At 37.3% G+C, this 12170-nt stretch overlaps 1 protein-coding gene across 4 annotated transcripts in view; it reads left to right on the top strand.

Moving 5' to 3' along the window:
- The window catches only part of LOC126846102 (SLIT-ROBO Rho GTPase-activating protein 1-like), a 42753-nt gene extending 32058 nt beyond the window's left edge, over window positions 1-10695 (top strand). For all 4 annotated transcript variants that reach the window (XM_050585237.1, XM_050585238.1, XM_050585239.1 and 1 more), the window contains exons 2-13: window positions 558-741; window positions 1136-1301; window positions 1523-1744; window positions 1839-2186; window positions 2281-2556; window positions 2621-2930; window positions 3020-3232; window positions 3301-3406; window positions 3503-3801; window positions 4859-5039; window positions 6268-6592; window positions 9863-10695. In XM_050585237.1, the coding sequence (XP_050441194.1) occupies window positions 558-741; window positions 1136-1301; window positions 1523-1744; window positions 1839-2186; window positions 2281-2556; window positions 2621-2930; window positions 3020-3232; window positions 3301-3406; window positions 3503-3801; window positions 4859-5039; window positions 6268-6592; window positions 9863-10561 (3329 nt within the window). In that variant the 3' untranslated portion in view covers window positions 10562-10695. The remainder of the gene's footprint in view (window positions 1-557; window positions 742-1135; window positions 1302-1522; window positions 1745-1838; window positions 2187-2280; window positions 2557-2620; window positions 2931-3019; window positions 3233-3300; window positions 3407-3502; window positions 3802-4858; window positions 5040-6267; window positions 6593-9862) is intronic.
- The last annotated feature ends 1475 nt before the right edge of the window (window positions 10696-12170 follow it).

Genomic DNA, 12170 nt, shown 5'->3' with positions numbered 1-12170 from the left:
CTTTGTAGGAGCGTGCACGTGTATAAATTTGCATCCAATCCTTATTGGTTCTTATTCATTTATTATGTTAAACGGTTCAACGAAATTTATATAATTGCTCAGAATGTGTTTTGGTGGACTTGACATTTTTATCTAGATCGTCAGGAATATAGCTAGGTGTTGTTGAACGCTGCTATTACGGTGCAACTATACTTTGGAAGGTCAAAAGATCATTGTGTTGCCTCATCTGGGGTTTTCATCTTCACGTGCATCTATTAAAATCTATTGTTAAATCTGAATAGGTTCGTTCGGTTGTTTCTTATCGCCGGCATGCGGTACAACTGTTTATTCTAATTTTCCAATTGGTCGAATCACGCGATTCACCACGTTCACAACTCGCCAGAACTTCTCATTGTGCTTCAAAACAAAAATACACAGTACAATCAAACACTGCTACACACGGATTGCGCAATTCATTATTGTGGTCTTTTATATAATATATGATTCGCTTTGTTTCTGAACTGTGCTGCTGCAATGTGGGTGTCTCAAAACTAATTTCAAATTTTTGCCCCCCGTAGATATTCGCCTTCAGCTGAACGAGCACCTAAGATGCCTGGACAGCCGGGTCGAAGCTCAAGTGTCCCTGGTGTCCGAGCTTCAAGACTACTTCAGGAGGCGTGCTGAAGTCGAGATGGACTACAGCAAGAGTCTCGACAAGCTGGCCAAAAGCTTGCAACTGCGCCATAAAGAACAAAAACAAAAGTAATTATAATATACACTGTTTTTTTTTTTTTAATATAAATCGAACTCCGGTCAAACCGATTAGGTAGTTTTAAAATATCTCATTCGAATACGAACTTCCGTGGTTAGCGTCCGAACTTGGATTGGATGTAATAACAGCTAGAAAGTCTAGAGAAAAGAAACGTGTAAATTATAGCATAGCGTTGACGCGTTATGTAAATTGCCTTCTCTCGAATTAGTATTGGTAACTGTATTTGTCAGTAAGAACAAAACACATTTGCCCAGGCACGATGTGTGTATTTTTTATAATCACGTGTTCGCGTTAACAGGAAGGAATGTAAATTAACTCGTTTCACGTATAATGAAAAACCTGCGCGTTCGACATTTTTGACCTTGTGTGTATTTCTGTGTCCAGGAGAGAGCAGTGGTCGTTGTTTACTAGCTACTCGTGTTGGCAGCAATTGGTGTTGCAGACAAAGAATCTCAGCAAGGATCACGGAGCTCTGAGCGAGCTCTACTCTACACATCTAGTCAGCCGACTTTCTCAGGTCACAGAAGACGTTCAAAGGATATACAAAAGAGTAAGTATAACCTGAGTTTTTTCCACCCAGAGGCGGAGCAAAATAGAACAGAGAATGAGCAGGGAAAGTTGTGTGGCCAATAGTTCCCCCTTATTGAGTGTGATGATGAGAAAAGAATGCTAACCCAAAACAGTTGAGATAAAGGCCGAAGTGGAAGAAGAATAAGATAGTGATGTTCGTGGTGATTTATTTATGGTTATTGTCATTGTAAATGTTTATAGTGTCGGGAGATATGTTACGAAATTCACGAGGAGATACTGCGTGTGCTACACGAGTTGCACACTACCATGAAAACGTATCAATCGTATCAAACGGAAGCAAAACAAGCCGAGGCCAAACTGAAGGTGGCCGAAAACCAAAGACTGAAAATCGAGCAAGCGGTTCCTAAAGAGAAGCTCGAGAAATCTAAGAAAGTCAGGCTTATTGGAAAAGAAGTCCAAAAGGTAACGAAATTGTATCCAAGTAACGCTGATATAATAACGCCGCTAATTGTTCTAGTTTAAGGTTTAATATATATTTTTTTTCTTTATATTTTAGCGAAAAAATAAATACTTTGACGCCAAGCTTAAAGCACTGAAAGCTCGCAACGAGTACATACTGTGTCTCGAAGCCACCAACAGCACCGTGCACAAATATTTCGTCGACGACCTATCAGACCTCATGGACTGTATGGACTTTGGGTTTCATCATTGCGTCACCAAAGCCATGAAGATGCAGACTTCGGCCGAAGGCGGCCGGATACATTCCATGCAGGCCGGATTGGATGCCACTAACCTAGTCGTTTCGGCCATGGACTCGGGTGTGGACAAACAGCGATTTTTGGAATTCAATCACACCGCTTTTATGATACCCAAAAAATTCGAATTCCAAGGACAGAGAGACGAGGTAGGTGCTTGGGATATTTTGCATTTTTGTATTTTTTTAAATAATCTGTACTCTACATAATTATGCCTAATTCGTAATATCGTTCTTGTCTTAGTACGCGGAACCGGAATTGCAAAAACTGCTTTGTGCCGACATGGAAACGAGGCTGGAACAGTTAAATCAGCGTGTGACAAATTTGCACACCGAGTCGGACGAAGTGTGGAAGACATTGGCGACCGCCGAAAAGACCCTTTTGGAGATGCTCACGGCCAACGACTATGATTGCAGTACCTATTTCGGCGACAAAGCCGTGCCCACGAGTAAACCACCGGAGACGGTGACGATTAAGCTGCGAGCGGACAAACACGACACCGAGGAATTTTACTTAACCGTAAGTACGGTCTAACTTTTTGTTTATGACATAGTGTTGTAACGTTTCTGTTTTTCGCCTTAAGAAACTACGGGATTATCTGATGAGGACAAGTCGAATAGTCCGTCTGGACGCCAAGCAACAGCACATCAACGAAACGCTGACGTCTATATGCTTTAAGCGACCTCAAAACGGCAACTCGGACTCGACCCCGTCAAAACAGACACCCCAACGTCCGATCCATAAACCTATTGTCAGGAGGAAGAGAATCGGAAGGTTACAGATGAACGGACATCCGAAACTGTTTGGCGGTTCGCTCGAAGAATATTTGGACGCGACCAATCAAGAAATTCCGCTAATTATCAAAAGTTGTATTCGAGTGATCAACTTGTACGGTAGGCATATTTGATTGAAACGATCGTTTTTACCAAATACCTGTCATTGGCAATCTAACAATTTTTTTGGTGTATTCTATCACACACAGGTCTACACCATCAAGGGATTTTCCGCGTGTCCGGATCGCAAGTGGAAATAAACAACTTCAAGGACGCTTTCGAGAGGGGAGAAGATCCGCTCGCCGACATGACTGACGCTTCGGACATCAATTCCGTGGCCGGCGTATTAAAGTTGTACCTCAGGGAACTCCGGGAACCGTTGTTTCCGATCATATACTTTGATCAGTTCATGGAGCTTGCTCGTAAGTATTGTGCAAATATTCTGGAACGCGGTGTGAGTTCGATAGTTAAGAGTTTTTTTGTATTCTAGAACTGGAATCGCGACATCAGTTTGTGCTGAGGATCAAAGAGCTGGTCCAGAGTTTCCCCAACCAAGTGATCGTCATGCTGCGATACCTGTTCGCTTTTCTCAACCAGTAAGCAAAAACCATACCGTTCATCTTCTTCGAGCGTCGTCTCCAACGGGTATCGCCCAAATTTTTTACCTTCCAACTTTCTTGTTATCCCTGTAGCTTATCCGAGTTCAGTGACGAGAACATGATGGACGTGTACAACCTGGCCATCTGCTTCGGGCCGACACTGGTGCCGGTGCCCGAGGAAAAGGACCAGGTGCAATACCAGAATCTGGTCAACGATCTCATCAAGAACATCATACTCTTCCACGAGGACATTTTCCCATCGTCTACCGAGATCGGCGGGCTGGTGTATGAAAAATATATATCCAGAGAACCGGACGACGTGGACGTGGGAGATTCCCCTTCGGATCACGCGCAAGAGGACATCGACTCTGAGGTTTACCCGTCAGAAGACGGTACGTTTGTGGTTCTACGTGCCCCCGCCTTCGGTCGTCATTGTGTTGTGTACCGTGGTGATGACTATTAGCCGTGAACGGTTACCTACAAAATGACACATCGAGAATAACACGACCTTATTTGTGTGGGCAATTACACTAACCAAGTGTAACCGCCTAGTGTCGGTACGGAAAGATGGGGGGAGGGGGAGTACCTATGATTAAAAAAAACATCAATTCCTAACTACGCACAAACTCTTAACGAGTCATGAGCTATAATTTGACAAAAACTAATGGATTTAAAAATCCACCAGCCTGGGTCAATCGAATTACGTCATAGATTAGCAATATTATCATTATTTCTAGTTATTCGGTTGTGTTTACTTTTGAATCTCCAAACAAAAGAATAGTTTAATTTCGATTGAAAATACAGAGTAGACATGTAGTGACTAAAATTTGAAAACCAATATAGATATTCATATCTAATATTTTGATGTTGCATATTATTTTAGTTTCGATGCGGAGCTGAGAAGGTATTTTATTTATACAATGATGTGTTTTTATTTTTGTGATGTCTTTTAAACCGCTGAGCCGATTATCCGTGTAGAAACTCTATGAATCAGAAATCGTACCTGAAAGGTACCTTGTTGGGCCAAAATTTTTAAAAAAAATCAACCCTTCCCCAAAAAATGTACAAATTTTTCTACTTAAAATTACGATGCTCGATAACTTTTTTTAAAAATAATCGAATCAGTTCCTAATTTATATGGAATGTTCTTTAAACAGATTTAGAGGTTAAGGCCACAATATGGGTAACTATGTCAATACATTTTTTTAGACATACGATCAACCCTAATCGGGTCCACCCTAATATTACTGAAGATTAATTTTTAAGCACATAATTGTCATTAGGTACAATGCTTTTAACGATGTTTGGTATTTTTATCTGTCAACAAATCTATCTCCCTTACTTACTCATTTACTACTACTAGACCTGTGTCCTGTCCGTCCAGGACACAACCTGCCCCGACCCCACTGTACTTGCTTTTTTAAAAATATTTTTTGTGTTTATTTTTAGAATGCGAAAGCCTGGAAGCTACCGCTCAGTACGACTTTGTGGCTAGGTCCGACCGAGAAGTGAGTTTCTTGAAAGGCGCTTCGATTGCTCTGCACAACCAAGTGTCCGGAGATTGGTGGCGTGGATGTGTCAATGGCCGCGAGGGACTCATACCCGATAAATACATACTTCTCAAAATGAGGTACATAAACTGGGCCATAAGGTACACTCTAATGCAATAGGATTCTCGGTTGTACTTAAACATTTCATGTTTGAAACGAAAACAATATTCAATGTAATGGTTGTTTTTAGTGCAATTTTTACATTTCACATACTAGATTGTACTAGTATTTTAAAACTTTATACCGTGCTGAAACGAAGGACTGACTCGTGTCTCTTGTTGTTACCCATTTGAAAAGGATACGTTGAACTCGTTTGATTTGTTAAACCGATTGAAATTTCAGTGCAAATAAAAAAGGCTATAGTCAATGTTATGTTTGAACAAGCATAGTGGTGTAACGTTCCGGAACAAATATGTCGGTGTTGTCGTGGGGAAATATTCGAGACGAAAAACATAATATTATATTTACAGTGTACGTGATGAGGTTTTGGGCGGAACAAACGTTCAAACAAAGATACAAACCAAGAAATGGTATTTTTTTTCAACGATACGGTCTTCTTTCTGTGCTACTGTCCTTATTGTTGTTGCCTAGCATTTTGTATTTTTCTTATAAATAAAAAAAAAATGATAATTATAATATTAACAATAAGACGTGACTTGTCACAAGACCCATTGGACAGTTTTAATGTTAAAGAGTACTGAGAAACGGTGAAGATTCAGATGATATAACTAAAAGGCGGTTTATAAAAGTGCTAACAAAACTATTATTGTTTCAAAACAAAAACGATCATCTCGGGAGAGGCCAAAATCTAAGGGTTGGAAACGTATTTAAGAAGAAAGGAATGACGTTATCTGCTTAAGTGCACTATATTTTAATTTATGGTTAAGTTTCGTTCCAAGACTACTATTTTTGTGGTTAAGGGTTTATTTAAATATTTGATTATTTCATTCCTAAGTATGTAAAGTACAATTTTGACAACATTTCTAAACTTTAAAGCGTTTTTTCTCGAAAAACCCATTTTCCGAAAATAAATTCAACTTTTGGTCTCACAATGTTCAGAATTTCAGAAATAACCAATAAAACTTAAAAACTTGACCTTTGCGACTAAAGGTCCCTTTCCACTAACTTCCTCACAAAGAATGACTAACAAATAGACTCTATTTATTGTTACTTATTGACAAATCATTCAATTATGATTAATTATTGTTCGCGACTAACGGAATTATTCAATAATTCAACCGAATCCGTCTCAACCCGCCTGCCCCTCCCCAACATTATTGTAAACTGACTTTTTTTTTTGCCTGACAGGGACGAGGAGAGGGAGAAAACCGCGGGGGTCGAGTCGTGTTCGAAATCGATCACCTCGTCGGACGACTCGACCCGACGGCGGACTTCCAGTTCGAACGATTCCGTGCTGTCCGAGTCGGCCGCTTCCGGGTACTCGTCGCCGCCGCTCGGCGACGTACCGTGGCCGCCCAACGCAGCCGACCCTGCGGAAAAGAACGGCGGCGGATGTTGCCCGGTGGCCACGTCCTCGTCGGCCACGTCTTCGTCGTCGTGCCCGTCCTCGTCGTCCGTGTCGCCCCCGCCCACGTCCCACCGGGTCTTGATCAACGATGCGCCCGCTCACGAGGTACTTGAGACCACCGTCTGAGGTTTTTCCATACTTATATATACATAAATATAATACTATTATTATTACTTTTAAATATTTTTTATTTTATTCCTGAAGTAGTTTGAGCGGTTTTTTACTACTATTTTTTATTTTTACGAAAATTCTTCAGCATCCTGTGTATTTTTTTCGTGTAGAATAGAAAGTATATATTTACAAATATTTTTTGTTTTTAAAAATCTGTTTAAAAATTTAATTATTATTATTTTTTATACTAGATTTTTTTTCCTTTCCCCTGTGAACGGTGTGTGTGTATATATTTCTATTATATATATATATATATATATATACACATGCATAACAATATAGTATGCAGACGAGAGACGTTAACCGACAAAAACCGAAACTCGGTTAATAATATATACATATACATATACTTATTTGTAAGCATGACTACGTGGTTACGTGCAGTTGTTTTTTTAATACATACACATACATAGGTTTTTTTTTTTTTAATGGGATATGCGAGAAATGTCATGCACCATATTTTTTTTTTTTATATATAACGAGTTCGTTCTTACATATTGGCTTTAACGCAGATTTTGAGCTTTGCATTTTTTTTTAAGCGACAGACATGGCTCAAATGGCTGTCGAATGTTTTATTTTTTTATATTTTAATTTAATTTTACTTTTGCTAGTCCGCTTTATACGAATCATTTTTGTTGTACGCATCAATTATTATACATGTATTATTATAAAAAAAAAAAATAATAATAATTTATTTCAAACAAAAAACTAGGTAGTTTACAAACAGTTGTTTAATTATACCTTTTTTTTTTTGAGCGCATGACAACTTATGTGTAATTTTTGTTAACATAACTTATATATTATATTTTTTTAGATTGTCATTTTAACGTACAAGTATATCTATATTAGCTATTATTGATTTTTACCGGCTATTTTTTTTAAATATTAATTATTATCGACTTATAGCTGTTGTTCGCGACTACTCATTATGTTTGTAGTTGTTAAACGATAAAGGATATATTATTTTTTTTTTAAGGAAATAGTTATAAAAATATTTTATATTATAATTTATACTTAGTCGTAACTTCCCTTAGTACCTAATACCTATTTAGTAGCCCCGTTGTCTTAGAGCATGCTGTGGATAATTATTATAATTATTATTATTTTTTTGCTAATGTATTTATTTGTCCTACTACCTATTCTGTTTGTGTTCACCCGACAGCTATTGTTATTGTAATACAACCAGCATGTGTGTACATTATACGTGAAAAATATAATATTCGATTTGATTTTATACAAACAATATAAACGTCCATAGATTTTTTTCAATAAAAAACGAAGCCGTGATCCTTTGAGTGCGTTAAAAAACCAACGTCGGCCAGACATCCATTGATAGTCAAACGCGGCAGAAGAGGGTTAAAAAACGCACATGGATGACTAATATGGTTGACAATATTGTAGTGAAGTCTTAAAACCTTAGTTTGCCACTTGATTCGATTGTTCAATAGGGTAGCAAAATAATTCAAATAGGACTACAATGATTACTGACCGCGAAAATTGCATTTGTTTTTTTAACTACAACTATTTTTTAAATATTCGATGTAACCACCACTGGTGTTACCTACAGAGAATGTGGTAGACTTTAATAGTAATTCAATACACGCTTATTATCTCCAAGGGTACGTCACAAAAGGAACGGAAAATCAAGAATGGCAGCTGTGTCAGTCGTCGCTGTGAAATAATGTCTCTGCATTTTCTATAAAATATGCACAGCAAGAAGAAATAACAGCTAAGGAATTGGTTTCGTTTGGGCATCGAAATCTATCCAAGTCTATCAGCACCGGTCTCCTCTGTATCCGATTATCAAACTAGATATATCTATAGTGTCTAATGTCCCTGTGGTTTATGATCTTGATTATACTTGATCAATTTTAAAAGTTTACATTTGCACGTGTGGCAGTTATACTTAATTCGTGTCATCAAAACACCATTGACCCATCAATCTGATCATGTTCACAATATTACTGGTCTAAACGCGCACAACGATCAACAAAAGGTTTTACAACATCACAATTATTACTGTGTCCTAGTTGTCAAGGCGTATCTAATTATACTTGTGGGTTAATTATACGTGACGTTGGTCGATAGCGTTCATAGTAAACATGCATGGTCTGACCTGGGATTTGTATAGAAACGTTGTTTGTCATTAGAGAATTAATTGAAACATATAGAGAATAGCATTATAATTATTTTGATTCGCATTTTAGTAAACAAAAAGTAATAGTTTTTTGCCTGAGAGTTCAATATTATTTTCTATGGCTTGTTGTTAGTATATTGTATTTTAACGTATACACCGCTGCTATAACGCGCTGTAAGTATTTTTTTGAACTTATCATTTTCTCGTTTAGTTTACCGGCTTTTATCGCATTTTGATTAGTTTTATAGATGTAGCGCTAATAGAAGCCAATAACACTGGTAATTACTATTGAAAACCTTATGGGGTCATATTCTCACAGTCAAGCGGTTTCGATTTGAAACAAACTCAATATTACATTAACAACGTACAAAAGAGAAGTATTTTAAATTATATTTTATTGGTTTTAACTTCGGTTTCTGCTTACGGTTTATTGTTAAGAATATTACGTTTTTCATTAAATTATTTACAAATATTAATACAATAATCGTCCAGTCTAACATCTATTCCAACCATGGTAAATAAAACTCCTGGAGATGGTACCTCTAATGATATTATCTTTTGATTGTAACAACTTGGTTGTTTTTTAACAATTTCAACTTTTTTTGGGATGAATGAAACCTAACTCTGTATTTATCTACACTTTTGCGTTGTAACAACATACTTAATTTTGTTTCGCCGTTTAATCCTTAACAATAATATTTGAGGTTTTATTTATTTTCTCGCATGGTTTTTTGTGTATCGCTTTTATTTTTTTTTTTTCATTTTACCTTTGATTATCCGTTAATATATCTTATTATCTATAGCTGTTGCTTTCATGAAAACTGCCGCTGTGTCAATATTTACATTATGTTATCAATATTTCATTGTGATACAATAATATATTAATAGATCTTACACCAAGTCGTATACGTTTTCAATGATATGTTGATGACAGAGCTGATTATTTTAATTAGTTTAAATGCTCGTGAGCCGGTTTCCGTGAAAGCAACTTGAAAGCACGCTTGTAATGTGTAATTTAAGCCGTTTGTGTTATAAATGTCTGTCATAATCCGGTGTTGTTTTTGTAGGTGGTCGACAGCAGCTCGGACAGTTTAGATTCCGGCAAGGGTTCAACGGCGGACGAACCTGGAGTCGGGGCGACCAATGCCGCCGACGACAAAGGATGTAAGTACCACCACCACCACCACCCTGCCGTGGCCGTAGTGGCTCGAGAACACCACCACGGCCGGTCCAAGTCGGCCGACGGAGAGGGTGGTTCGCGGAAAAAGCACTCCAAGAGCCTGAGCGTGGGCGACGACTCGTTCGACCAGAAAATCCAACTGTGGCGCAGACGGGCCGACTCGCAGGGGGCCATGGACAAGCACAATAAGAAACAACCCCAAGGCAAAGGTGGCGGCGAGAGAGCCCCCGACTTGGTGATGGACTTGCCCGTAAGGAGCGCGGCACAATCGCTGGGCGCGACCGCGGTGGTGTGCGGCGCCAAGAAGACCGCGGCCGACCCGGACAGCCCCGACATGGGCACCGCGGCCGAGAGGTTCGCCAAGCAAAACCAGTGCACGTTGAAAAAGTACAGCAAGCCTCCTCCGGTGCCGACCATCGGCGATAAACCCGAATTGCCGCCAAAACTGAACAAGCCGCCCATCAAGGCGAAACCGCAAATTTTCAAAAAACCTCCTTACCCCAATCCGCCGCCCCCGCCGACACCGGGCACCACCACCGTCAAGACGGCCAACGACTCGGACGAAGCGTTGTCACTAAATCAATGACCACCGTTGAAGTCTCCGATAACACACACCAATATATAAGAAAACAGATAGCTCACTCGGCCATAAACAAAAGAAATTTAAAAAAAAAAACAACTGATAAAGAACTCACAAATTTATTTTTATCTAATCTTATTCTCGAATCTGGGTCACGCTGATTTCATTCTAAGTAATGTGAGCTATCTGTTTTCATATAGCCCGTGACCTCTCTGCACCCCTTGAACGTTTCCGAGCAGAGAAAATTATAACCAACTCAAGTTACCTAACTACAAGTCTGACGCATATTAATTTTGCTATTAAAAAATATAACGATAACCTCTAACTTATAATAGATATATTTTGTTCCGAAAACATTACACTCAACTGATATTATCTATTAGAGTATTATAAAACCGGTTTGTCTTCAAAGTCTTGTGTTCGCTTTAGAAGTTTTAACAAAAACATCTATATATAGTCTGTCCCACGAGAAAACGGTCCCGCGCCTGTCAAAAACCCAAATAAAACTCAATTCCAGACATATCGTGTGTTTTGCGCTGAGGGTTTGGCAGTTTTTTTTTTTACTTCTATTGGAATAGTTTAAGAATATATTATATATATTCTTAAATATAATATAAGAATAATTTAATAATATAAGAATATATTATTATACCGGATGCATTTTTATTATTTATTTACCTGAACAATTATGGTTAACTTTAATAATATTATATTGTATTTTTGTAAAACAACCCATGAGACTGGCACGCATTGTCACTGTGTGTATTAATATACTTGTTGACAAAATTGCATTGGCGCTGTTTGCTTTGTAAAAGTTTTAATTATTCAGGAAATCCGTGCAAACGGTTTTAGATATAAAATAACACAATATTATAAATGTATAAAATATGATGTCGTTCATTTCTGAGCAAGTGATAATTGAATTGTCCCGTGTATGTTTAAGTGAGATTTTAAATATTTTTAATTGATGCATATTTCGCGTCGTTTATATTATTTTTTAAATTCCTTATTAAATTTGGTAAATTATAATATATAGTACAATTTGTGTGCATGTCATTCGTTTGTTAAAAACTATACATTTCTCGTTAATATAAAAATTATTTCAACTGTTATTGATAAAACATTACATAATATAGAATACTGGGTTTTTAAACTATTATATTAAATTATGTTGTCAAATGGACGTTTATTAAAAGGTCGTCATTATTATTATATTGTTCTCCAAACGCCTAAATCAAAATTAAATATTATTATAATAACTAAAAAAATCTACTTGAAATATGGCGTTTTATATAAAATACAATTTCGGTATTTCAAACTATTTTTTATGTGTAATTGTTTAACTGCAACAGAAAATTTATAGTTAAAAAATTTCAATTAACTTGTTTAATAAGACATTTTTATTATGACTGTTCTTTTAAGTTATTTTATGAAAAATAATATAATAATATTATAGTTTCCTAATCAATGCCACTACTTATTATTCATCATCAGTCATTATTATAATACAATTGTTCCAAGTTCAATATTGTTGTTCTCATTGTAAGGTATTCCACGGAGAGACACCAATTATTAACAGCATTTATTAGTATAAAATTATAACTACAATTTGAAT

The sequence above is a fragment of the Adelges cooleyi genome, unplaced genomic scaffold, assembly GCF_023614345.1.
Source record: "Adelges cooleyi isolate 19-005CV unplaced genomic scaffold, UGA_ACOO_1.1 ACOO_flye_CR_arks_rails_tigmint_CR_PRNA_9, whole genome shotgun sequence".
Taxonomy (NCBI): Eukaryota; Metazoa; Arthropoda; class Insecta; order Hemiptera; family Adelgidae; genus Adelges; species Adelges cooleyi.
Note: the sequence above shows the minus strand (reverse complement) of the source record. Positions and strands in the feature narration are given on the sequence as shown.